The 24,577-nt window shown below is 35.0% G+C and overlaps 2 protein-coding genes across 5 annotated transcripts; both read left to right on the forward strand.

Moving 5' to 3' along the window:
* Nucleotides 1-252: 252 nt before the first annotated feature.
* LOC138331236 (leukotriene-B4 omega-hydroxylase 3-like) lies at nucleotides 253-16,179 on the forward strand. 4 transcript variants are annotated; one of them, XM_069278729.1, is made up of 13 exons: nucleotides 253-378; nucleotides 1,054-1,343; nucleotides 1,996-2,197; nucleotides 2,821-2,948; nucleotides 3,666-3,790; nucleotides 6,834-6,896; nucleotides 7,466-7,589; nucleotides 8,569-8,701; nucleotides 9,270-9,393; nucleotides 10,434-10,629; nucleotides 11,345-11,427; nucleotides 12,278-12,343; nucleotides 14,068-16,179. In XM_069278729.1, the coding sequence occupies exons 2-13, from the start codon at nucleotides 1,119-1,121 to the stop codon at nucleotides 14,165-14,167; spliced, it is 1,569 nt and encodes a 522-aa protein (XP_069134830.1). In that variant the 5' UTR covers nucleotides 253-378; nucleotides 1,054-1,118; the 3' UTR covers nucleotides 14,168-16,179. The 4 variants fall into 4 exon arrangements, with proteins under 4 accessions (XP_069134830.1, XP_069134833.1, XP_069134831.1 ...); XM_069278732.1 differs by having other exon boundaries at nucleotides 1,179-1,343; XM_069278730.1 differs by having other exon boundaries at nucleotides 253-363.
* A 729-nt stretch (nucleotides 16,180-16,908) lies between these two features.
* On the forward strand, nucleotides 16,909-23,071 carry LOC138331238 (beta-1,3-galactosyltransferase brn-like). The gene has a single exon (XM_069278733.1). It carries the CDS (start codon nucleotides 20,439-20,441, stop codon nucleotides 21,711-21,713), a length of 1,275 nt encoding a protein of 424 aa, XP_069134834.1. The 5' UTR covers nucleotides 16,909-20,438; the 3' UTR covers nucleotides 21,714-23,071.
* The last annotated feature ends 1,506 nt before the right edge of the window (nucleotides 23,072-24,577 follow it).

Raw genomic sequence — 24,577 nt, forward strand, 5'->3', positions numbered from 1 at the left:
AATATGTACATGTAATTTGGGAAGATAGTCTTTTTTCATCTGACAATGAATCTTTTATATGTAGTCTTGTCATAAAAAAGACAATTTACTGCTCAAAGCTATAATAAAATATTTGCATTGCAAGAGAAAAAAATTGCTAGATACGGGCAGATATTTAAATAATAACTGCAATATATATTTTTTTGGCTGATACGGGTATGTATATATATATATATATTTTTTTTTTGGCCTTTGACCTAGTTGTCCTATGTGGGTTACAGATGTTTATCACAGGGAATTCTGGGAGTTATATGTTCAGATGTGACACAGATGTGATCTGTTGTTACTGATCGCGGCTAGACATTCCTACGGCTCATCATCTAGGTAAGCACGCGACAGGTACGTGCAGAAATTTAAATATTTACACGAATTGATAATAGTCTACGCCTGTGATCAGCATCAGGTGACGATCTATGCTATCGTTACCGATATATTTTATTCGAGTTACCTCCCTTCGGCTGCACTTTTAAACATATCTAAATCTTGACTTGTAAAGAGAAATTATTATAAAAATAATGAAGTTATGAAATATTTAAGTTTTTATTTGCTAACAATTTTAACAAGAACCCAGATTGCTTTAAAATATATCATTTAGTTTTATGATCACGTACTTTTATATGATCGTCCCCATTGCATGATCGTAAAAAGTGATTAATATTTCTAGTATTTCTCGCTAATTTTCTTTCCTTAACGTCTCCTTTGAAACACACTTTCGGTTCGATTAATTCCATAAGATTCCCTTTTGCAGTTTCCTTTGTCTTTAATTAAGAAAGCTACAGTAAATACATCCTCGATATTCCAGGGGTATTATAACTGACGTTTTATCCACCCCTGGACTATCTCATAGTGAAACTGAAGGCAGCTCAGAAAAAATCTGATTTAATCAAAGATTTCCTTTGAAGACTACAGAGAGAGCAACGCCTAACATCAAAGCCACACAGTCAACAACAGTGTACCGTTATACGACTCTTTTGATTTACATCAAAGGACTAAATTACCTGTTCTGTTCTCCAGTTCTACTATATTTTACTCCAGGGGTGGATATAACGTCAGTTATAGTAACCCCTGGAGTAACGGGGATGCAGTATACACGTGACCAAATGCAGCGAACCAATCATGACGAAGGTTCCATGTTACAGAGTCTCAGCATGGTGTCAATACCTATGATTGTGGCGACCTTTGTGGTGGGGTACCTCTTGTGGAGATTAATACAGTTTGTGCAGACGTACCGGATGTGGAACCACATACACAGTTCATCCATCCCATTGGGTACTCGACACCCGATTTACGGTACTATGCATCATGTAAGTAAGAACAAAGAAAATTATCTGATTTATTTATTTATTTATTTATTTATTTATTCATGAAGATTGTAAAATATTTTTCATGTTAAATTTATTTCGTGCTATATATTCATACTCTTTACAAAAAAACCAAATTTATAAAAAACAAAAGTCCTTTATAAAGCCCATTTAGCTATAAAAGTGATGGACCAATGACGCCACTTTGGCGCACACCACATAATCTTTTTAATGCTATTTTCATATAGTCTGTAAACGTATAGTTTCTTATCCTGTTTATGCCTCAACATGGAGAGATTTTCACGTTATCACTATTATCTGCTAGTACGTGCTGTTTCAGTATCTCTATGGCAATTTTTGAAATGTTCGGTGAAGTTTGAGATTTTCCTTTATTTTGCGGTAATTTCTTATAAAACATGTGCGCTACGGAACATTGAATTTATCCGTGAGGATATTTCACATGCAATTATTACAAATTATCACAATATATATATACATCGAAACGTGACCAAAAATTGTATAAATTACCCTTATGGCAAAAAGAAACATTCCCGTCTCCTATACCCAATAACCTTGCGGTACCGCTTACATCCAGTGGTAACATGTCTTCAGAAAATGAAGTTAGATATTTCTTACATAACTATATTTTATGCAGTATTCAGATGCCGAAGGATTCCTGAAACACTCCATGGCGATCATTCTGAAAACTCGCGCCAAAATGTTGTCCGGCTGGCTGTTCTGTCTGTACCCGACCTTTGTCGTCTGCCATCCAGATACTGTCAAACTGCTGCTCCGCTCGTCGGAGCCGAAGGCAAGGAGGTTCACAATGGTCTACCGGTCGTTGTTACCTTGGCTTGGTAGGTACTCTGAATGTATTATCACCACAGGGACTTGGCACAAACTTTCAACCAACGGTCGATATAACATACGCCATATCCCCGTGAAAAGTACAATAAAATTTATTTTTGAAAAGACTCATTCAATGATTTTCATTCCTTTGAACATGTGAAGTGTAGCACAGACTTGACACGAATTTTCAACCAACGGTCGGTATATAATATGTTGCCTTTTGATGGAAATTCCTGCCATGTCCCTATGACAAGTACAATAAAACTGACAAAAATGCACGGCGTCGATTCTTTAGTTGTCATCAACATGACATTTTTCTAGACTGTTAAGATACAAAATCCCGCCTCCAGTTTTATATAGGAACGAAATGTAGCGCTATGTGACAATACAGGACGGAGGGCGCTAACGCGCGTTATTCAATTTGTCTGCAATCCTGAAAGAATTATAGGACCATCTATCCCCCAAGAAGGCAATTTAATGCTTTCAAAAAAATGCTTCCCATTTCTAGACGGAGCATAAAAATGGTACTCCCGTTCAACTATAAAATAAGGGATCAATTGCATCACCTTGATACAAACCTACATGTTAAGTTAAAAGTGATCATTTGGATTTTAGAAATTTTATTTGATAGGTGATGGTTTATTGGTGAGCGATGGACCGAAGTGGGAGCGGAACCGGAAGTTACTGACTCCAGCTTTCCATTTCGATATACTACAGCCATATGTTAACGTTTACAATAAAGTGGCCGATATATTACTGGTACGTAGAGCACAAATCACTAGGTACAGTTTATAAGTCTCTTTGATATGTGGTGATGAAGGATAGGGTTATTCTACTCAACTCCGATGGGCATTAACGAGGTTTAATATTCTCTGCACTATGCTGGGGTGAAGGGTTACCACATTTGTTCAAATGAATGACATTGTCCGTCATTTAAGGTTACAGGGGGTTAAGAAGGCTAAATTCTTTAAACCACTTCTTGTCATAACTAAGACAGAGAGAAGCTTTGATCTGTAAAATGCTGTGATGAAGGGCTATACTACTTTCAAGGTCACAGAGGTCAACTATGAACAACTTCCAGGGGTCTCTTGTTTCTTTCTTTTTTTTCTTCGTTTTTCTCCAATAAAACATTTTAACTTTTCTTTGCTCATTAAAATTTGGTAAAATACACTGCATCTTTGTAAATTCATAAAATAAGTAAATAAGAAAAATCTCTCTGCCTATCTATCTATTTGTTGTGTGTCAATGAATTTTAATGTAATATTATCATTTTGTCTTCAACAGTACTTTTGTCAATACAATGTAGTTGTGATTGAAAATTATTTCAAACAGACAAAAGGAAGAAATATCGAATAGAAGAACTTTATGATAAATTGGAATTTGTATGAGGCTTCTATCTTGCAATTTTAGGAGATTACTGTAACCGAATTTATAAAAAGTGACACTGACTGTATTTTGCGTTTACATTGCAACTAGGACAAGTTATGGTCGGAGGGTGACGGTGGTCACTCTGTAGAGGTGGCCGGACCAGTGGGGCTAGCTACGTTGGACACGATGTTACGATGTGCCTTCTCATACGACGGAGATGTCCAGCGTAAAGGGTAAGTGTACGCCATCTTGGTATTTCATGATGTTGGAAGGGTGATAGGTTATGCAAAGCAAATATTTCACGAACAAAGAAAGGCCCACCAAGCAATTTAATCAAAATCAGATGGTATTTATTTCATTCCCAAAGACAACCTTTGAACTATCCTTTAAAAATCCAAAAGGTTCCAGGGGCTACGGCAAAAAAACAAAATAATAATAGAATAAATGAAAACTTCAGAGGTGTAAGACAGGGGTCGCTTTTTCATCCAAAACACCAAAAACTTTATTATTATGGAGGAATTGTTTTTTTCAATAGAGTATGAATTACTGGATTGAGAGTACCAAATATATTTTGTGAGTGTTTTGCCCATTATATTTGTTCAAATTAATAACAATATCAATAAATTTAATGACCGCTATTTTTTTTAATTTCAAACAACACATGACAGGATCCCTAATCTCAAAAGCACCATTTAATACCTATGAAAAGTAAACATGATTTGATATTTGAAAACCCATTTAAGGCCTAGTAAGAGGCTCTTTAGGCATTTTCATTGTAATCCCATTCTTATGGGGAAGTTGTTCGGATTATATCAGGCTCATCGAGATGGAACTGTATTTACATGTTATGACTAAAAGACAGAATCAACGACTTTTCGACTGGCTGACTGGAGAGATTCGGGATTTCGCTGATGCATGTAGTAACCCCAGGTAATACAAAATTGAGGAAATATGGGCACACATTCCAGATGTTCTTTTTCCGAACGGAAAAATGTTTTGTCAAGATCATCCTGATCTTTTGTCTCATCTGGATCCAAGCACGTTACTTTGAAATTTGTGGCTTGAAGGAATCTAACCTCGTATGATGCCACCAGCGTGCTGGTATACCCAGATCTGATAGCTGCCATCGTTTGACTGATGTTCAATACTGTAGTCTGAAGACAGCTTGATATGGCAAATACCGCATGTCAAGGTTTCAAGGTACTCGAGGTTCAACTTTGGAAAGAAAATTGTACATGCTTCCAGTTTCTGCCATTCACGTCCTCTGTGATCTGCTTTGCAAGGGTAGTTTCTTTTTGCAGAAGAGATGCCACGCGAATCGCCTTCTGAATGTCCCGCTGCTCACGATTAGGATCTGAAATTTAGATCGGCCCTCGGAAACCTTTCAGACGTGCTGTCACAATGAGCACAAGGTCTCCAATTATTGTGAATAGTAGGTGATTGGAGGTAGGCCTCTCTTTAAACAACCCCTTTTCTTTAATCTTCCGGTAAGATTCAACAACTCAACGTACCTTACTTTAGCAACGGCCATCGTTGGCGTATTGGCAGTCCAGTTGCCTGCGACTTACCAGCAGGAAAGTGGGAATTCTGGCATCATATCCCAATTCGACAAGGAAATCCAGCACGTCTCTAAAACGACGGTCTACAATGATATTATCATTTTGATGCAACCACGGTCTCGTCTCAGATGTTCAAAAATGTTCATGATCAGTTTTGTGATAGATGAATCATTGACGCTGCCGTAGTAGGAACCAGTTGTATATTATGCATAGCCATGAGATGATACAACGGACATGAACTTCCGATAATTGCTTTTCTGCTGACCCCCATAAGATGCACGTTCAAACTCACGATGACCACTTTTATTCAGATGAATGTGCCATCTTAGATAAGGTTCGCCATGTCACCATAGAAGGTCTTTGTGAAAATGGTGTCGGTCATGTGTATGTGTTATCCCAAGACATTTTGGCACATGTGATTTGTTTAAAATATTTACTCCTTTGTGAAAATATCTTGACATTGTTGATTCAGACAATTTTGTAATTGCTGTCAACTGTTTCCATGACAGGTTACTAGTAGTTTTAACCTTTATCCAAAAATGCAACAGAATGTCTAATGAAGAGGCAGACTCAATGACAGCTGAAAGGTCAGATTTGCAACATTTCACGAAACTGTTCTTTGCTCCAACCCGTCCATGCTTGGCAATCAATATGAGAGATATTTGTTAACTGTAACTTTGGTAACACTTGGTATTTTGATATCTTATGAATTATTTCAAATAAAACATTAATAACCTGTGCAGAAATTTCCCCTGATTTTGTTTGGAGCGGTTTTCGATTGGTCATTGGTACCTCAGTATCAGGGTGCAAATAGTTGCTAATATTGTGACCAGGACAAATACGAGCGTGACGAGGACATCAGTTTCTTTCTATCACTAAATATGGCTGACAGATTTTGATACAACAATGCAAGAGTCATTGTCATTATACTGCAAACAAAATGGGACATTTGCGATGGGCAGATAAACCAAACTTGATATTAGTGGTATTCGGGAGAGTTGGCATTAATTATTTTAATCTTAGTTTGGTGATCTGCATTCTCATTACCCTCTAAAATTTCAACCACTTGAGTTTTTCCTGACCATGGTCGTCATCTTCTTCAGGGCGCGGCCTTTTCTTTTGATACTTAGTGTAACATTGATTGCATATCCTGTTACCATTTACAATAGACAAACTATCCTGTGTCAAAGCATTCTTAAGCCACACGTTTTGTTTGGAATCTAGGTTTCGTGACTAGAATAAAAATTGGTGGATGGTGGGAAAAGTGGAATCCAGAGATAAATCGGTAGGATTTTGCAAATGCGAAAATAATTGAAATTGTCAAAAGAAAATTTTGTTGTTGAAATTTCCTAAACTTGTATTTTGAATTTATAAATGAAAAAAATGTTCGACTGCCCCTTTTAATTGTATAAAAACAAGAGATTCATGATGGTACCTTGGCTCACACCTTATAATGTTTGAAATGATTTTGACCTCTGACCGTTATTTCTAGGCCAAAATAACCCAAAACAATTGTAGCAATTGATTGATAGACTTTACCTTTACACTGCAAACATTATACAGATGATTCAGGTATTAATTCCAACTTACATTTCGTTGTCATAAAGCGTTTGGGTAATATTGACTGGAGACAAGATTTTGACAAGATAGGCATATTTTAGATTTAAAATTTTGAAGACAGATAATCGTGTTTTTTCATTTATTTCTTATATTTCAGGGAAAGCCACCCATACGTCCGAGCGGTCAAGGAATTGTCACACATCTGTATCAGGAGAACTATGTAAGATATGAAATAAAACCTATGATTTATTCACTGTGATCTGTTCGACTGAGATATGTAATGACAAATTCTTTTTTTTTTTTTTTTTTTTTTTTTTTTTTTGGGGGGGGGGGGGGTTTCGTTCAGTAATATCGACTTGCTATTATTCAACATCGAAACGTTAATATTTTTAAAATATTAATAACCTTTATTGATGAGGGGACTGCTCACCACAGAGAAATTTTTTTATTTAGTGTTTACAAAAACGAGGACAAATGTAGTGAAATGGGATCTCCCTGTATAACGATATACAGTTTAGTTAAGACAACTTAGTCAATTCGTCAACGATATACTATTGGCGGATCCCGGACCATGTCTAATTACATCTCAAAATTTACTAATGATTGCTGCTAACCAACTTCGTTTCGTGGTGACTTAATTTCGCGATCTAGTCCTATTACTTTATATATGTTTTGAAATTTTTTGCGGTAATTTATTTGCGCAGTTTCAAATTGCCCGTAAATACGCAAAATAATTGCAATAAAAAGTCTACATCCTTTTATGCGGTATTTTTATTTCCTGTTTTCTAGTCGGCCTTGGTTATTCCCGGACATAGTGTTCTACCACACAAAAGAGGGTCAACACTTCCGCTCTCTCACACAATACGTCCATACATTCTCCTCTGATATCATCAAGGCAAGGCGCAAGTCCATCGTAAGTCCATGTACTTTGTCAACATCTACATATATAGGTTAAAGTTTGTTTATTGTATATTCTGGTCCTGGTGGTATCCACGAAGTAATCTAGACGATGTGTATTGCACTATTTAGCTTTGACCCAAACATGCAGATATACAGCTTTTCGGATTGTTTCCTACGTTCAAAGGCGTAAACCAGGGTGGTGCTATCGACCACTCTCTTTCTCTTAAAACGTGAAAAAAGGATACATTAATATTTGGTTCGGAAAAAACCAATACTTTGGTTATGTGTATATCGCGATGTATGGTTTTGCGCTATGTATTAAACTATAAAAGTATGCATGAGTGTTTAATATTTTTTCTTTGCTCCTTCTGTGAAAACCGAGGTTCATGAAGAGGAGACTACCTTATTGTAATTAGTTAATTGTCTCTCGGCGGTGGTGGCAACATTTGCCAAAAGCACATATTTAACAAAGCTAATCACAGCTAAATGAACTGAAACTTATTACTCTTTGCATCAAGCAGAGCATACGGGAATTTTTTTTTAATCATTTTACCCAGTTTTATTGAGTCAAAAACTTGAATCTTTGCTTTAAAGTGAACTAGAACTTGGTCAAGTCGCTATTTACTTATATGTAACGAAACATGGTCAAAGATTGGAAAAAAGTTAAAACGATTACTTTCTGGTGCTTTAAACTCAGACTTTGGTTATCTTTTGAGATTTTACGTTTTAAGTTATTTGTATTCAATTCTACTGAGTTCTTGTCAAATTCTTCTATAATCACCTCAAACTTTGAGTAAGCTTAGCGCAGAAATATTTTCATAACATTAATTTTAGGTTTTATTTTTGCATCATTTACAATGCAGAGAAAGCATGGATTTATTTTTTCGGTGTTAGCATATTATTAATTTAGCACTTTGGACTGGAAAGTTATGCACAAAGTAGGATACGCGATGCAGATAATTACGCACATTTTTTACTTTGGATTCCAACAGGAGTTGGATCCCTCTCAGTTAAACAAACGGCGGCTGGATTTCTTAGACATACTTCTTACAGCCAGGGACGAAACCGGAAGTGGAATGTCTGATGAGGATATCCAAGCGGAAGTGGATACTTTCTTATTTGAAGGTAAACATTTTATGCGTATTAATAGTCTCAAAACGCCAAATTGGTTTGGGGATCAAATGCTTGTTTGTTTTCTTCAAAAAGTTAAGAAATGACTTAACTTGAACCACGACCCAGATTTCATCACCATGTGCCCTTTCTTCCGTCTTTCTGATCACGCTCCTATGCCTATGTTGATTTTTCACCACCCGGTTACCGGATTTAAAAAAAAAAATTCAAAAAAGGATTGATTGTATATTAAGTTGCAGTTAAAGTTTAGTTAACATTTTCTCTTTTTATTTTTTCCTTAACAGTGAATAATTTCACAGATGCACACCGCGAAGTATCCATGTTTACAATATGGAAATGAATTCACAGTCAAACTAGCAAATCAGATGAGGGTTGTGGCTGTAACACATGGGAGTTTCGGATACAACTGGAGCGTTTTCTTTAGCACATACAAATGAATGTTTCATTAGAATCTATTGTTTTATTGTAGAGAACAATAAACCGGGTCACACTAACGAGATTACTGACCTAAATGACCATCACATGTATAATTCATGATCTTATACCACCTACATTTTCTCAGGTCATGACACCACCGCTGCTGCCATCAGCTGGGCAATTTACGCCTTGGCCAAGTACCCGCAGGAACAGGAGCGCCTAGCAACGGAAGCGGAACAAGTAATCGGCTCACGTACATGCGTAGAATGGTATTTATAATATTATTGGTCAATCTCTCCCAGAGTGCATTGCGGTCCCAACATTGAATGTGGGGATCGAAATGAAACCTGGGAGAGATTGTATTATTGGTATGAGAAAAAATGAAGAAAAGTCAGGGACTTTGCCGACTGTTGCGACAATATAGTACAGTTACAATCTTATACACGTACTTCGATTCCAATTTGGCCAGAGCATGCATTGAAGTGCAAGATTTTCAATATTCTTCATCACAGGTCGTGATATAGGTTCCTTGCAACCAACCAATTATTGCGCTGTTTCATGCGTATATTACAATAATGGTACAACATTTTCATATGTGTATATGAAGGATAGGAATATTCCACTCGAAAACCACTAAATGCAATAACAACTGAGGCTGGTCAAGAGTTTTATTAAAATATTTTGCGATCTCAAGGGAAGAATATCTCGATCCTTCATAACCACAGTTTTGATTCATACCTCGATGATGTAACTAGAAGTATCTCGCCATTTTGAAATTTCTGTAGTAAGTTCTCAGAAAACCCCGACTGAAAAAATATTCTCTATTGGTGAAAATCGCACAAGATTTTAACGTTTATCCGATTGTATGCATCCTTTGCAGTTATTACCAACTTTGTTTACGATAATAACGTTCAAATTTTAACAAACAAACAAACAAAAGAACAGCAATACCCTTACACATGTAAATACCATGTGAACACCAAATGAACGATGGAAATTAGAATTCGGAGAACTTTAAGACGCCCAATGGGCCAATTAAATGATGTTTGTGCGTTAATTTTCCTTTATACCAAAATTGGTTTCTGCCTCGAAATAAAATAAAATGTGCAGCTATCGATATTGTGATTTTTGTGGTAAAACACAGGATTTTTGAGAATTTTATGTGGCCAAATCAGCAAAAATGTACTCAAATGACTTAAGCTCTGAGGTCTATGAAGGTTGCTAGAGACGGACTTAGCTGCTCTCAATCAGTTCTTGTTTAGACATGTGCTTTGATCTTTAAAAAATGACTTGTTTTTTTTCTTTACAGGGAAGATTTATCCAAACTTCGATATCAGAGCATGTTTATCAGGGAGGTTATGCGCATGTATAGCCCGGTGCCGATTGTAGCGCGTTGCCTGACTCGTCCCATGGTTTTTGGGTCCACGGAGATCCCGGCCGGGTTTGGTATTGATATCCTCCTTCACGGAGTCCATCATCACCCGGATGTTTACCCTGATCATGACGTAAGTTAGACATTGACCAATCGTAACATCTTGGAAAATTTTCGACAATCTTCAGAAATTATCGTATTACCGAAAATTTCTACATATGTTGATAATGGACATTCGTCATGTCAAAAGGTAATACACTGATTTGACCTCTTGTTACACACGTAAATGTGTCAGAGCGTAATAAAGAAATCTGAATCTGGTAAGACTGGATTACCTGCCTTAGAGTTAATTCTCTCCGCTAGGCTGCGCCAATGAATACATGTAATTTCATAGACTGAATGTTTCCACTCTCTGCTCTAAGCTTCATTAAAATTTAAATAGTAGGGAATCCGATCTATTAATATTCCTTTAATTATCTCCTAAGTGAAGATTGCATAACGATAAATTACCTTATTATGTACTCTTCAATTTAGAAGTTAGTAAATATATCTATCATTTTGTCACAAGTAACACTCGATCTTGGTAACGGTAGCCAAACTGTTAAAACATATATTCACCACTTTCGCTTCCCTTTAACTTCAAAACCTTTCACGCATTCATTGATTAAATCGGAAACTCTAGAGCTACAAACATCTTGCTTGTACGCTATAAATTCTTAAGTTTGACTCTGAACTGGTAAATTACACAGGACATATTACGATATTGTCTCTTTAGGAATATTGAAATAATACATGTTAAGTATCATGCATAATACAGCAATATGTAATATAATTTCTCCATTGTTTAGTGTTTCCGACCGGATAGATTTTCCGAGGACTCCAAGGAAGAAAGAGATCCATATGCCTTTGTACCATTTTCTGCTGGCCCTAGGTAATCTTTAAGTGTGTTAGCATTTGGAGGTGCAGGTAAAAATATCCAGATAAAAAAACATCCATCTTAGGCCATTACTCTGAAAATCTTGAAGACTTGAAAGTCCCTCCATAAGCTTGTGATGGGTCAGTGTTTTCCTCCTGAAATTCCTTTAGATTTGCTTTGGTGGATAAAACAACAGTGATAGTAACCCCTGGAATATCGAGGGTTGGTAAATTGATAGACTCTAGATGAACAACGCCAAAAATCATAACACCAACAACAGTATGGAAGCTTACTTAGCGGAAAAAAATCACGTTTGTAGTATTCCTTAGAGCTCACAACGCCTGCTAGAGGCAAATCAATAGCCCAGCCCTAACCCCAACCCTTAAAACATAAAAAAAACCAAGTACTTTAGATAAGTAACGTAAAACAGGTCAGATATAAAATTCGCTTTATATATGACTCACGTTTGTCAGACTCATATTTTTACTTAACCCATTTTTTTACGACAGAAATATTCGTGATTCACAAACGCTTGATTAAAGATGCCACAAAGCAGACGAATGGTATTTTTTTCTCTACCAAAAACAGAAGCAGACAAATTTAGTATTTTTCTTCAGTTATAAAAGTTACTAGCTCAGTATTTCAGACCATTTCCAACATTGAAAAATTTGAGCCTCCTATTTCACTTCAAGATAAAACATTAAAATTGATTAATTACATCCCGAAAAAAGTCATGTTGAAGATGAGTATCGTTTGTGGAACATCTTTAAAAGGGCATATCATAAAAACACGTTTTAAGTGACATTAAGGAAAGTCTTGTTTAGTGGTAAATGTGAGATTTATACTTACCTTGTTTCATTTACAGGAATTGCATTGGCCAAAATTTTGCTCTTAACGAAATCAAAGTTGTGCTAACAAGGCTTTTGAAAAGGTAAGAACAGCTTGCGTGTCTCATCATTACTTAATTCAAGTTTAGTTAGCTTTTATTACTATTGGTAACTGATGCCGCCACCAGATTGATGAGCGTGTATCGTACAAACTCATTTTTGTTCGAGATTTAATTTTCTGCCCTCGAGTGGGGCATTGGTTAATGCAATGTAATTAAGAGAAATGCATGACTGTTGCACATTCCGGCCTGTAAAACAGATATAACGGGCTGATGATAGACATGTTTGTGCATTTAGAGAAATGCGTGTTTGTTTTATACGTGTTGGGGACGTATTGATTTTCGAATCTGTCTTGAAATACTTTAGATAGATTGATGGCATGGTTGAATAGAATTGGAAATCACCAACGTAGTACTAGTATTATTAAAGTTGCGTTGCCTTGATCAGGCCATGCCAGATTCAATTATTTGTTTTCAAGATATCTTCTGCCAATTCAAGTTTTGGATCCTGTGTTTTCTCTTCTTTACAAATGTCTTTCTTCTTCGTAGCGTTTCACTTCATACCGTTTCACTTTTGGCCTTAAGCGGAGCGCTCGCTCCTGTGAGGAAGGCTCTGCGTTCTTTCCCAAGGCCAAAACGTACCAAAGTCTATAAAAGTGGTAGTTTCTGTTCCTCTTTTGCACTCAGGGTAAAGGGTGTGGGACGACTGGTTTGTCCTTGTTAGTATGATGTGAACGGAAGGGATGTTTTGTTCTTTGTCTTTGGCAACAAGTTTCAGTAAGATAAGACTGTAAAAAAAAACCCAAGAGATTCACAAGGAGACACAACACGAATATACCCCAGCTTCCCAAAACTTACCGACATTCACTCACACATGGCTTTTAGAATTAGGCCTATGAACCAAACCAAACCATCCCGCTATCTCAGAATAAAGTATTAATACAGCTATAACTGGCTTTGGAGGGAAGATATATTTAGAATCCACCAATATAGACATAATTATGGACATTGGAACAATTGATATCGATAATTGAAATAAATGGTATGGTTAAATGTCATTTTACGGTGAAATACCACCCTCCCCCCTCGAAAAAACCCTAAAAAAACTAAAAAAACAAAAAAACCAACAACAACAAAACAAAAAGAACAATAAAAAGCAAAAACAAAATATTGTCTGTTTTATTACTCGCTCTCAATTGCAAGTGCGTACTGACAACATGTTTGATTTCACTTTTCTTTCAATATAAACACATTTTATGTGATGATAAAATTTAACAATTCTGAAGTTATCCTCTTTCAACGGTGACAATCGATTGTCAGCCCAAAAAGCAAGGAACCAGTAATATAGTTAAAAAGCGATTAACACATGCATTAGTTGGATTTATACGGATGGTGTTCGTATTGATTTAATACTTGTCTAACACCAACCGCGTTGGTCGTCTTATGCATATTAAATTTGCATATCAAACGTAAAATCCCATATATAGACGAGTGCAGTCTATATAAAGAAGTAATATATGGCATATCACCGAATCAATGAAAGCTATTGCCAAAAATAACAACAAAGCAAATCTTGTTAATAGGTAAAGTCAGTAGAAGGCTATTTTTTCGTTATTTTCTTCTGGAATATTCTTCGATACCAATGATTTGTATAAACGTAGAAAAACAACAAAGAAAAAAATCACACACAAAAAAGAGAAATTACGCCCTAACATACATAATAATAAGTTTTGTAAATGTACTTTTATTTTCATTTTGTTGTTTTCCAGATTCCGTGTGGAGCTTGATAAGGATCACGAAGTAACATTTGTCCCAGATATGATAATGAGGGCAAAGTACGGAATCAAAGTCAGGATATCTCCTCGTTAGCAGACGCTACGACACTAACCTACACATTTTGCGACCAGTTTCAACCTACTCATTTTTCGACCAATTTCAACCTTCTCATTATGCGACCAATATCAACCTTCTCATTTCCGACCAATTTCAACCTACTCATTTTCGACCAATTTCAACCTACTCATTTTACGACCAATTTCAACCCATTTGTTCTGCGACCAATTTCAACCTACTCATTTTCGACCAATTTCAACCTTCTCATTTTTCGACCAATTTCAACATACTCATTTTGCGACTATTTTCGAGTTTTCATATTTTAAAATGACAGCGATGAAAAACCGACTATATTATGTTTTTAAACCTGCTAATTTTTGCGGTCGACTTCGCGTTTTCCAACAACACTATTACAGCGAAGAAAAACTGTAATTGTATTTCCAGCTGCAACGTTTTCGCGGATATCGAGTTTCGCGAATTCCAAACGCGAAATTTGGAAAATAACGCGCGCGAAAATAACTTTGCTTACAGTACTCCTCTTTAGATTTTTTTTTCCAAATGACTTTACAGACAATTTCGGTCACGTACTTGACGTGATAGCACTATCACGCACCATTGCATGATGTTAATGTTGTTGTTTTTATAGAAAATTACTGTCACGTCACCATTGCGTGTTTAATCACATCAGAGGAAATTTGACCTAGATTTTATTCACGTACCAGTAGATCATTTCGCTATGTCCCTTTGCGCTACCGCGTATGTGATACTTCTATACATTTACTATGGCGTAGTTAAAAGGTGGACGTGCAACGTTCTTTTTTTTGTTGATTGTCACAAAATGTGATTTTCATTACCTCAGATTTTTGATGAAACATAATATCAAATATTTTTATTCAATGTTAAACGTTGTTACAATTGTGTTTTTCTTTTTATAGTTTTATGATGAAATGTTTCTAAATTAATGTACAAGTGATATCAACATTAATATCACTTCCAGTTTAAAAGATGTCGTCGTCAAGGCAAACAAAATAAACTAATCTGAAGAAAAAAAACATTCACTGTGAAGTTTTTTTTCTGTGTATACTTTTTACTGAAACCAATTCCAATTACACTGGGTTTACGCTGTTGTGAAAATCTGATTGTATATTTAAAAATAAAACTGTAATTGTTAATTACAAGAAAAACAATAGTCATAGGACGCTACCTTGAAGAAATGGACTTGGTGTTTCTAAAAACGGGAACACCGAGTCGATGCGCTTAATATTGAACTCCTATATTGGTGCATTAGGACGTTAACATGTAAAGTCAAGTAATGATATATTTGTATATTATTGCCTTCTTTTGAGGACACTATGGTATCATAGAGTTTTCGAGGAATGGCATAGTGCCGGAGCCGGAGCCGAAGGTAGTGGGCCTTTAAACATCATATTATCATTGTATTATGCATATTTCAGTGGTTTTTTTAAACATATGTTCTACCTTTTGTATGTGTCTCTATAATTAATGTTCACATGTGTTACAATATGTTACCTTTACGTTGACATTGCCTCCCAAATAGTGCTGTCATCAATCTATACAGATTCACAATACAATCCTTACCTCCGTAACTCCATTACGGAAGACAATGCGGATAAGTTTCTTCATTGTTTTGTTACAATAGACGACAGCTGTGGGAATGGGCCAGAGGTAAATGTAAACAACACAATATTGATCGACATAAAGCAATTCTTAAAACGAAACATGTTTTGGCTTATTCGCTATGTATGTATATTTATAAATATAGCGGAATCCGGTTATATTGAAGTCCTTCGGGAATTGAAAATATCTTCAATTTATTAGAATTTCAATATAACCAAGGAGAAAGACAATGGATATGTGTAATCAGGGATTTTATTTCATTTCAAATTAAACGGTATTTCAATATAACCTATTCCAAATTATTAAATGGGTTCACTGTAATAAACAGTATTTCAATATAACCTATTCCAAATTAAATGGGTTTACTGTATTAAACGGTATTTCAATATAACCTATTCCAAATTAAATGGGTTCACTGTAATAAACAGTATTTCAAGATAACCTATTCCAAATTAAATGGGTTTACTGTATTAAACATTATTTCAATATAACCTATTCCAAATTAAATGGGTTTACTGTATTAAACATTATTTCAATATAACCTATTCCAAATGAAATGGGTTTACTGTAATAAACAGTATTTCAATATAACCTATTCCAAATTAAATGGGTTCACTGTATTAAACAGTATTTCAATATAACATATTCCAAATTAAATGGGTTCACTGTAATAAACAGTATTTTAATGTAACCTATTCCAAATTAAATGGGTTCACTGTAATAAACAGTATTTTAATGTAACCTATTCCAAATTAAATGGGTTCACTGTAATAAACAGTATTTTAATGTAACCTATTCCAAATTAAATTGGTTCACTGTAATAAACAGTATTTTTAATGTAACCTATTCCAAATTAAATGGGTTCACTGTAATAAACAGTATTTTAATGTAACCTATTCCAAATTAAATGGGTTCACTGTAATAAACAGTATTTTAATGTAACCTATTCCAAATTAAATGGGTTCACTGTAATAAACATTATTTCAATATAACCTATTCCAAATTAAATGGGTTTATTGTATTAAACATTATTTCAATATAACCTATTCCAAATTAAATGGGTTTATTGTATTAAACATTATTTCAATATAACCTATTCCAAATTTAATGGGTTTACTGTATTAAACAGTATTTCAATATAACCTATTCCAAATTAAATGGGTTTACTGTAATAAACAGTATTTCAATATAACCTATTCCAAATTAAATGGGTTTACTGTAATAAACAGTATTTCAATATAACCTATTCCAAATTAAATGGGTTTACTGTAATAAACAGTATTTCAATATAACCTTTTCCAAATTAAATGGGTTCACTGTAATAAACAGTATTTCAATATAACCTATTCCAAATTAAATGGGTTCACTGTATTAAACAGTATCTCAATATAACCTATTCCAAATTAAATGGGTTCACTGTATTAAACAGTATTTCAATATAACCTATTCCAAATTAAATGGGTTTACTGTATTAAACAGTATTTCAATATAACCTATTCCAAATTAAATGGGTTTACTGTATTAAACAGTATTTCAATATAACCTATTCCAAATTAAATGGGTTTACTGTATTAAACAGTATTTCAATATAACCTATTCCAAATTAAATGGGTTTACTGTAATAAACAGTATTTCAATATAACCTGTTCCAAATTAAATGGGTTTACTGTATTGTCATAGAGAAATTTGAGATGTTCTTTGTTGTTATATAATTGTATATTTTACCTATAGATGTGTTGACAAGTTTAAAATCTACCCTAAGGCATTGTGGTCTTACTTTTGTGGAGTGACCACCAATTACATATAGTATTCACATGTCAAAGTGTTTATAAACTTCCTTGAGGCAATGGTGTCATTGATAAGCTTAAGTAGATATATTTCATATCAAACTGTCGATATATTGTCAAGTCGTTTAATTGTGATAATATCTTTATGCTATTAATCTTGATTACATCCGGGTTTACCTATTGGACAATGGTCATTTTATTATAAAAAAACCCATGCCTGATGTATGAACATCAGTTGGATTTCCAACCTTCAAGGCGGTCACTACGGATATTTCTTGGATTACCAGATAGTGAACTGTGTGTGAACATTATTCAAATTCGGAACTATTATAAGGTGGATCGCCACCTACGGACAATTAATTCGGTGTATACATATTGGATTACCAATACGAGTGAACTTTCATTTTATTTCTATGTAATGTGCCACATATGTTTGATATATGGGAAAGAAATACAATACAAGAGAAAATCAAATTCCACTTGAATTCTTCGTTTTGTGTCCTGCAATATATACTCATTACCAACGAACCGAACCCTCAATAACACAAACATTTTCTTTATTAAATATTAAACGGTATTTCAATATAACCTATTCCAAATTAAATGGGTTCACTGTAATAAACAGTATTTCAAGATAACCTATTCCAAATTAAATGGGTTTACTGTATTAAACATTATTTCAATATAACCTATTCCAAATTAAATGGGTTTACTGTATTAAAATACCTTCATATGTGGATATTATTAAGGACAGGGATATTCTTTCCGAGGGTCATAAAATGTAAAACCCGAGGCTTGCCTTTAAATAGAAGCAAGGGGTATGTTCATTCATTTTTGGACATGTGCCAATTTTGGATGTGTGCTAATTTTGGACAGATGCTAATTCCAGTGTTATTGAACGACTATATGTGACACATTGAGTCAATATCACTTGCTGGTTTTTTTTTTTTTCAAATTCTTCTACCGTTTGTTTTCAGAATACAGATATCTGAATGATCTATTTTGTAATTTTTTAAATGCAATTGTCGAGTCTTTCATCCATCACCTCTCACTTACATGTATATATCCGTATATTGGCTTATTAATTTGTTGAAAATAGTTTTAAAAAAGAAAAAAAATGAGCATTAAAATTTTATTTTCAAAAACTTTTTTGATTAAAGATAATTAAAAACCTTATTCGAAATGTTTATTTTTATCTTAACAAACTAATCTCACACAAACTGAAATAAAACAATTGTATAATTTTCGTGGATGCATTCAGATTGTTATTATGTTCAAAAAGGTTTTAATCATGCAATTTTCAATAACGAAACAACATTAAATCATTCTTAGGAAACGATCATAAGAACAAATCCGAATCAGATAACCAAAGGTGTTGAATAGAATTAATCATACATGTTTCTGGAAACAATAAAGTTCCCATTGTGACGAATCGTTACAGATTTTACTGCCCATATCGTACTTATTTGATTAAATAAGGTTTTGTTGAGTGAGCTGCCGTAAAGTGTCAAATTAACAACCTATGAATGATTTACCAATTACACCTAACAAGAACTCTCTGTATTGATTGATGTTCGCGGCTAGAGGCCACATACAGACTAACGCGTCTGGTTACTGCCTTCCGACACGATCGACTTAATAATTCACGCCCTCACTGCCAGTCAATCGGCCGAGAAAACATGACCTTAGGTTTATACCGTAGTTATTCTGTACCAAGGAAACAAAGCACTTGCAATGTACCGTAGTTATTTTGTAACGAGAAAACACGACTTTAGGTATATACCGTAGTTATTCTGTATCGAGGAAACAAAGCACCTGCAAAGTACAGTAGTTATTTTGTAACGAGAAAACACGACTTTAGGTATATACCGTAGTTATTCTGTATCGAAAAAACGACCCCCACCCCACTACTACTAAATAGCGTAGTTTTTCGGTGTCGAAAACACGACACTCTTCTTAGTACCGTAGTTATTCTTTGTCGAGAACGCACGACCCCCCGCAAAGTGCCGTAGATATTCTGTGTCGAAAGCACACGACCACGGTAAATACCGTAGTTATTCTATGTTGAGAAACAAAGACACCCTCTCCCCGCGCTAAATAAGGTAGTTCTTCATTACCGACAAAAATGACTACCGGTAAATACCGTAGTTATCATGTATGGGGTTAGAGAAGCACGCCTTTATGAAACAAGTTATTCTTTCAAAACTCAATAAAATGATGTTTTCATCGGCCGGGATAAAGTCTAGATTACCATTGTTTTTTTTATAAATTATAAATGGGCACTATTGCACAATAAATGAATAATTTATTCTTCGTACCTACTTTTTATTTGGTTGTTAATTAAGTTTAAGCTTGACTGAAGAATAACACAAACTAGAAGATGTTTCAAGTCCGTCTTTACGGTTTATTTTGTTCATTAAGTTTAAAATATTTCGCGTTGGGGAAATGTTTCGCGATCGAGCGAATTTCGCGCATTTAGCGTAAATTTCCTCATTGCATAAATTTCCACGTATACTGTTTATACACTGTATTGCGTTTTATTTAAGATATTATCATTAACTGTTATTTTTCAATGAAATTTTAATAAAAAAGACAAGTTTTAAGAAATACACTTGGTCCATGAAATAATCCTATCCAAGTGCGATATGTTGAAAGACGCATCCAAACACGCCATTCTCCAGCTCCTTTCAATAGTGATTAATCGATCTGTTAGCCTGCGGGTGGAAACATAACAGTATTTACGGTAATTGATATCGGTAAATTGATTATTGGGTAAGATGCTCCCAGATGGTGAAATATGGTAATTGGCCTCGCAATAAAAATCAGCAAAACACCAACATATCGGGCAGTAAGTCAGTGGCTCATTAGAGAGACCGGTGGAAATGAGTCGCCGACTAGCGGGTAGCAGCATGTACTCGCGTTTCCGTTCGGCCAAATTCATCTTCTTTATGACCTTATGTAATGCAATGGTTATGCTTATGAACGTGGTGTATATGTATCATAGAGGCGAAGTCGTGCAGACCAAGCAGGAAATCATTCGCGAAGTAATAAGAACAGTGCCATGTGAGGAAGAAATTGAAAAAGAACACAAAGCGAAAGTGCGTGTGAAATATTTTGATGATGTAAAGCACAGACACGAGGAAGAGGAGACTGAGAGTGAGTTACCATTGTGTGCTAATGTGACGACACCTGGTGTCGAGTGCGAGCTGCCATTCTCGGAATTTCATTATCCACTTCAGATTGACATGAAAAATTTAGTATCAATATATAAAGAAAAAGGACACGTGGATGAACCAATAATTAACAAATATACTCACATAGAGACGATTCGGCCCACCAAAATTTGCGTGTATGGGGGTGACAAGGGACCTAAGAAAGACGTTTTTCTTATTTATCTGATAAAGAGCACGCCGACCAACTATGCAAGACGGAATGCCATAAGGAAATCATGGGCGAACGAATACAAGTTTCCAAATATCAGACTTGTATTCCTGATGGGAATTCCTGAGCGATCGACCTTGAATGATATGGTAGTAACAGAGAGTAAAGAATTTGGTGATATACTGCAATTGGATTTTATAGACACGTATTACAACTTAACGTTAAAAGCTATCGGTGGAATACGATGGACAGCCAAAAATTGTCCAGGAGCAAAATTTGCAGTGATGGGGGATGATGATTATTACGTAGCGACGGATTTTATGTTGTCTTTGCTGGAGCATATGTATAGCATACAGCCAACCAAGATATACATGGGCGGATTAATACATAGTGCCAAACCACAACGTGATAAATCCGCCAAGTGGTATATTTCCCCGGCGGATTACCCTTTTAATAGGTACCCTCCCGTCATACGTGGCGGGACATTAGTGATGTCCATGGACTTCGTCATAGATATGAATATTGTGATACCATACACAAAAACAATACCTTTCGACGATGTTTATTTCGCCATTGTTGCGTATAAACTTGGGATAAAAGCCATGACGGAAGACAGATTTGCCTTCCGAAAAGTGAGATACTCAGACGATGAGTTCCGAACGGTTCTGAGTTCCCATGGTTACAAGCGTCCATTTGAACTGAAGCATGCATGGAGATGTCACGAAATAATGCAGGAGCTAGCGCGTGAAAATTCTACAAAGAAAACGTGTTGGTAAAACGATATTGACCCTCTCTGTGTGGATATTTAGTATGCAATAGTGTGGCTGTTAAGGTTAATTAAGAATGAATAATTAAGGAGTTACTTAACGGCAGGTAAGATGGATGGATCTCAGGTAAACGATCTCTTGGTGTATAAAAATGGAAAACGTGTTAAATTAACATAAAAGTGTTAATGGTGTCAGCGGTTAGGAATCTCAAAATGGCAGTTTATAAAAACGCAGTCTGTGATTTACTATATAACTTTAATATTCATGCACTCACAATTTAATGTTATATTATATATTTAAGAAATGATAGTTTTGCTTTAAAAGCTTTCTGTGTATTATTTCGTCTTTGCATATTACAGAGTTAGCTCCCTTGTGGGTAGGTATCAATTGTAACGTCATCATTTTGTGTGCGCAATTCACGCCGTTTCCTCCGAAACGTATGACGTTACGCTCGCAAACACATGACGTCACAATCAATACCTACCCACAAGTGCAGATAACTCTGCAATATGCAAATTTGGAATAGTATTTTGGAGGAAACTCTAGGAGACTACTGAAAACCATCGTCTTTCGCGTGCGATTTATTTTCGCGAATTTCGCAAACAAGGTAAATTCGCAAAAGTTTTATCTGGTAATTAATAGCTTCCACAATTCTTGCACCATTTCTTGCACCACACCACAAAGATTTTTCCGTTCAATATTAAATCAACGAAACTTAAGATATTTCCATTCAATATTAAATCAACGAAACTTAATCTCCGCGAAAATGTTTTGAAACGGAAATCGCGAAATTTAGTGGCCGCTAAAGAGAGTTGATTCACAGTAAATTATGTTATAGTTTATATGTCTTTGTGATGTGTCTAGTGCTCCAGATAATGTTTGGAGGGCTGGGGGACATTGTACTCACACATTTGAAGGGGAGGGTACAACTCTGACATCTGTGCGAATCCAGATATTTCAATAGAAGTTATGTGGTGATAGTATAAAACAATCGATGATAAGCTAGCAGTTATAATTGCAAATATCTATCTGAAACAAGAGCACAGTTGATGCACACTCTTTAAAATGACTAGATTTCATCTGATTTTACTAAATTTCCACTTATTTTATTTCTTGATATAAGCGGTCATGCTTATTGGAATGCGTAATATAAATATTTTATGGGGTAATTATTACACGTTCATACAATTTTTAAGAGTAACAGGCAGATTTCAATGGGTATTTTACCCATGTACGCATCTTAACTGGAACACTGATTAATTTGACTCTTTATAATTCTTTTCCTACATCAACTTATTATTTTAATGTATTCTTAGGCATTTATAGGGGTTTTATTTTATATAACACGACGTTTTCAAAAGCGAATAACTCTGTGCAAAATAATGATGAAATCAAATTTTTTTGTCATTTTTTTTCTGAAATGTTTACACAGTTATATCAAAAGTTCAAATAAAATCAAAATATTCATAATCATCTTCGTTTTTTGTTGTTTTTTTTTATCTCTGTCCATATTATAAAACAGTTATGGACTTTTGTGATGACAAATATGATGTTACTGGCAAAAAAGATATTGACCTCAGTTTTGTTCAGCTCGGCTCAACTTTTCTACTTCATAATACATCATATTCACCAGTAAAAAAGTTCATAATTATATAATAAACCATGTTATTGTACTTCCTTAAAAATAGGTACATGAAAAATTGTAGATTTAGAAAATAGTTGAACTACACCTTTTGTCAAACTTCTAGTCGTGCTTCTCATTGTCAATTTAAAGAAGATAACCAATACAGCCGACATAGGCAATTAGAATAGTCAAAGACGTTGGTATTTTATTTGCGTTTGTATTTTAAAAAAAAACCAGAATTATTGTCAGTTATTTATAAATTGAAATACTTGTATTCCAGGATTAGATGACTCAAAAGGTGCATTGGCTCGCCTTTGACCTAGCCCCCCCCCTCCTCCTCTCCTCCTCCTCCTCCTCCTCCTCCTCCTCCTCCTCCTCCTCCTCCGGGGTTTCGATCACCGTCACGGTCGTGAAAAGTTCAGTGATCATAATCCCAAAGACGCTGATTTTATCCAGGAACTCCGGATTTCTCCCACTCTAAGACTCTCACGGGCTTATATACAGGACATTAAAAGTATTTTGTATACGTTGCATGACTTGCTTTCCAATCAATGTGTACTGAATTATATTTTTTCAAACTAGTTATATGATGTAATTGCAAAATATTACACAGCCGAAATAACTTCAAGTCAATTTGGCTTGGTATTGAAGTTAATTTAACATAAAGGAAACTTCTGGTACATCTCGCGTACATTTCAGGTCAATTCCAGGTCAAAATCAGATCAGGTTTTTGTCCTCAATTGACCTTCTGCTGTTTTATGGTAAATTTGACCTAACAAATCTACACTTGAAGTTAGCCTGACTTAACTTGAAGACATTTTGCTTGTGTAGTTGAATTTTGCTTGTGTAGTTGAATTGAAAACAATGGAAAGAAGAAAACAAATCGATTCTCTTTGACGATCTACATTTATTGTGGCTAAGTACAAGTTTATAATACGTATCTATAACATATTTATACTTTAACATTATATAATAAATAATAATTACGTGTCCTCAAAACAACCTTTTCGGATATCGTATAGACGGTTGTTTTGCGGGTCGAAATTTTCGTCAATAACATTGAAAACAAAAGGAAAATTTGAAGGAATCGATTCAGTCATTGATTCATTTGAAACAACGACAATTCTACATACAACTTCAGTACGAGTAATAGTTTCTACGAAAATAAAAAGTGAATTTATAAAACTGTAATACTTGATTTAATTTTACATAGGAATGGAAATTCCATTAAAATGGATGTCTTAAAACA

The sequence above is a fragment of the Argopecten irradians genome, chromosome 9 (genome assembly GCF_041381155.1).
Source record: "Argopecten irradians isolate NY chromosome 9, Ai_NY, whole genome shotgun sequence".
In the NCBI taxonomy this organism is placed as follows: domain Eukaryota; kingdom Metazoa; phylum Mollusca; class Bivalvia; order Pectinida; family Pectinidae; genus Argopecten; species Argopecten irradians.

Excerpts from the sequence above, each read along its gene's own strand:
- LOC138331236 (XM_069278729.1), top strand. The coding sequence starts at position 1,119 with ATGCAGTATACACGTGACCAAATGCAGCGAACCAATCATGACGAAGGT. Across the intron at positions 3,791-6,833 it reads GGAGATGTCCAGCGTAAAGG|GGAAAGCCACCCATACGTCC; the intron begins GTAAGTGTACGC and ends CTTATATTTCAG. Across the intron at positions 9,394-10,433 it reads TCACGTACATGCGTAGAATG|GGAAGATTTATCCAAACTTC; the intron begins GTATTTATAATA and ends TTTTCTTTACAG.
- LOC138331238 (XM_069278733.1), top strand. The coding sequence starts at position 20,439 with ATGAGTCGCCGACTAGCGGGTAGCAGCATGTACTCGCGTTTCCGTTCG.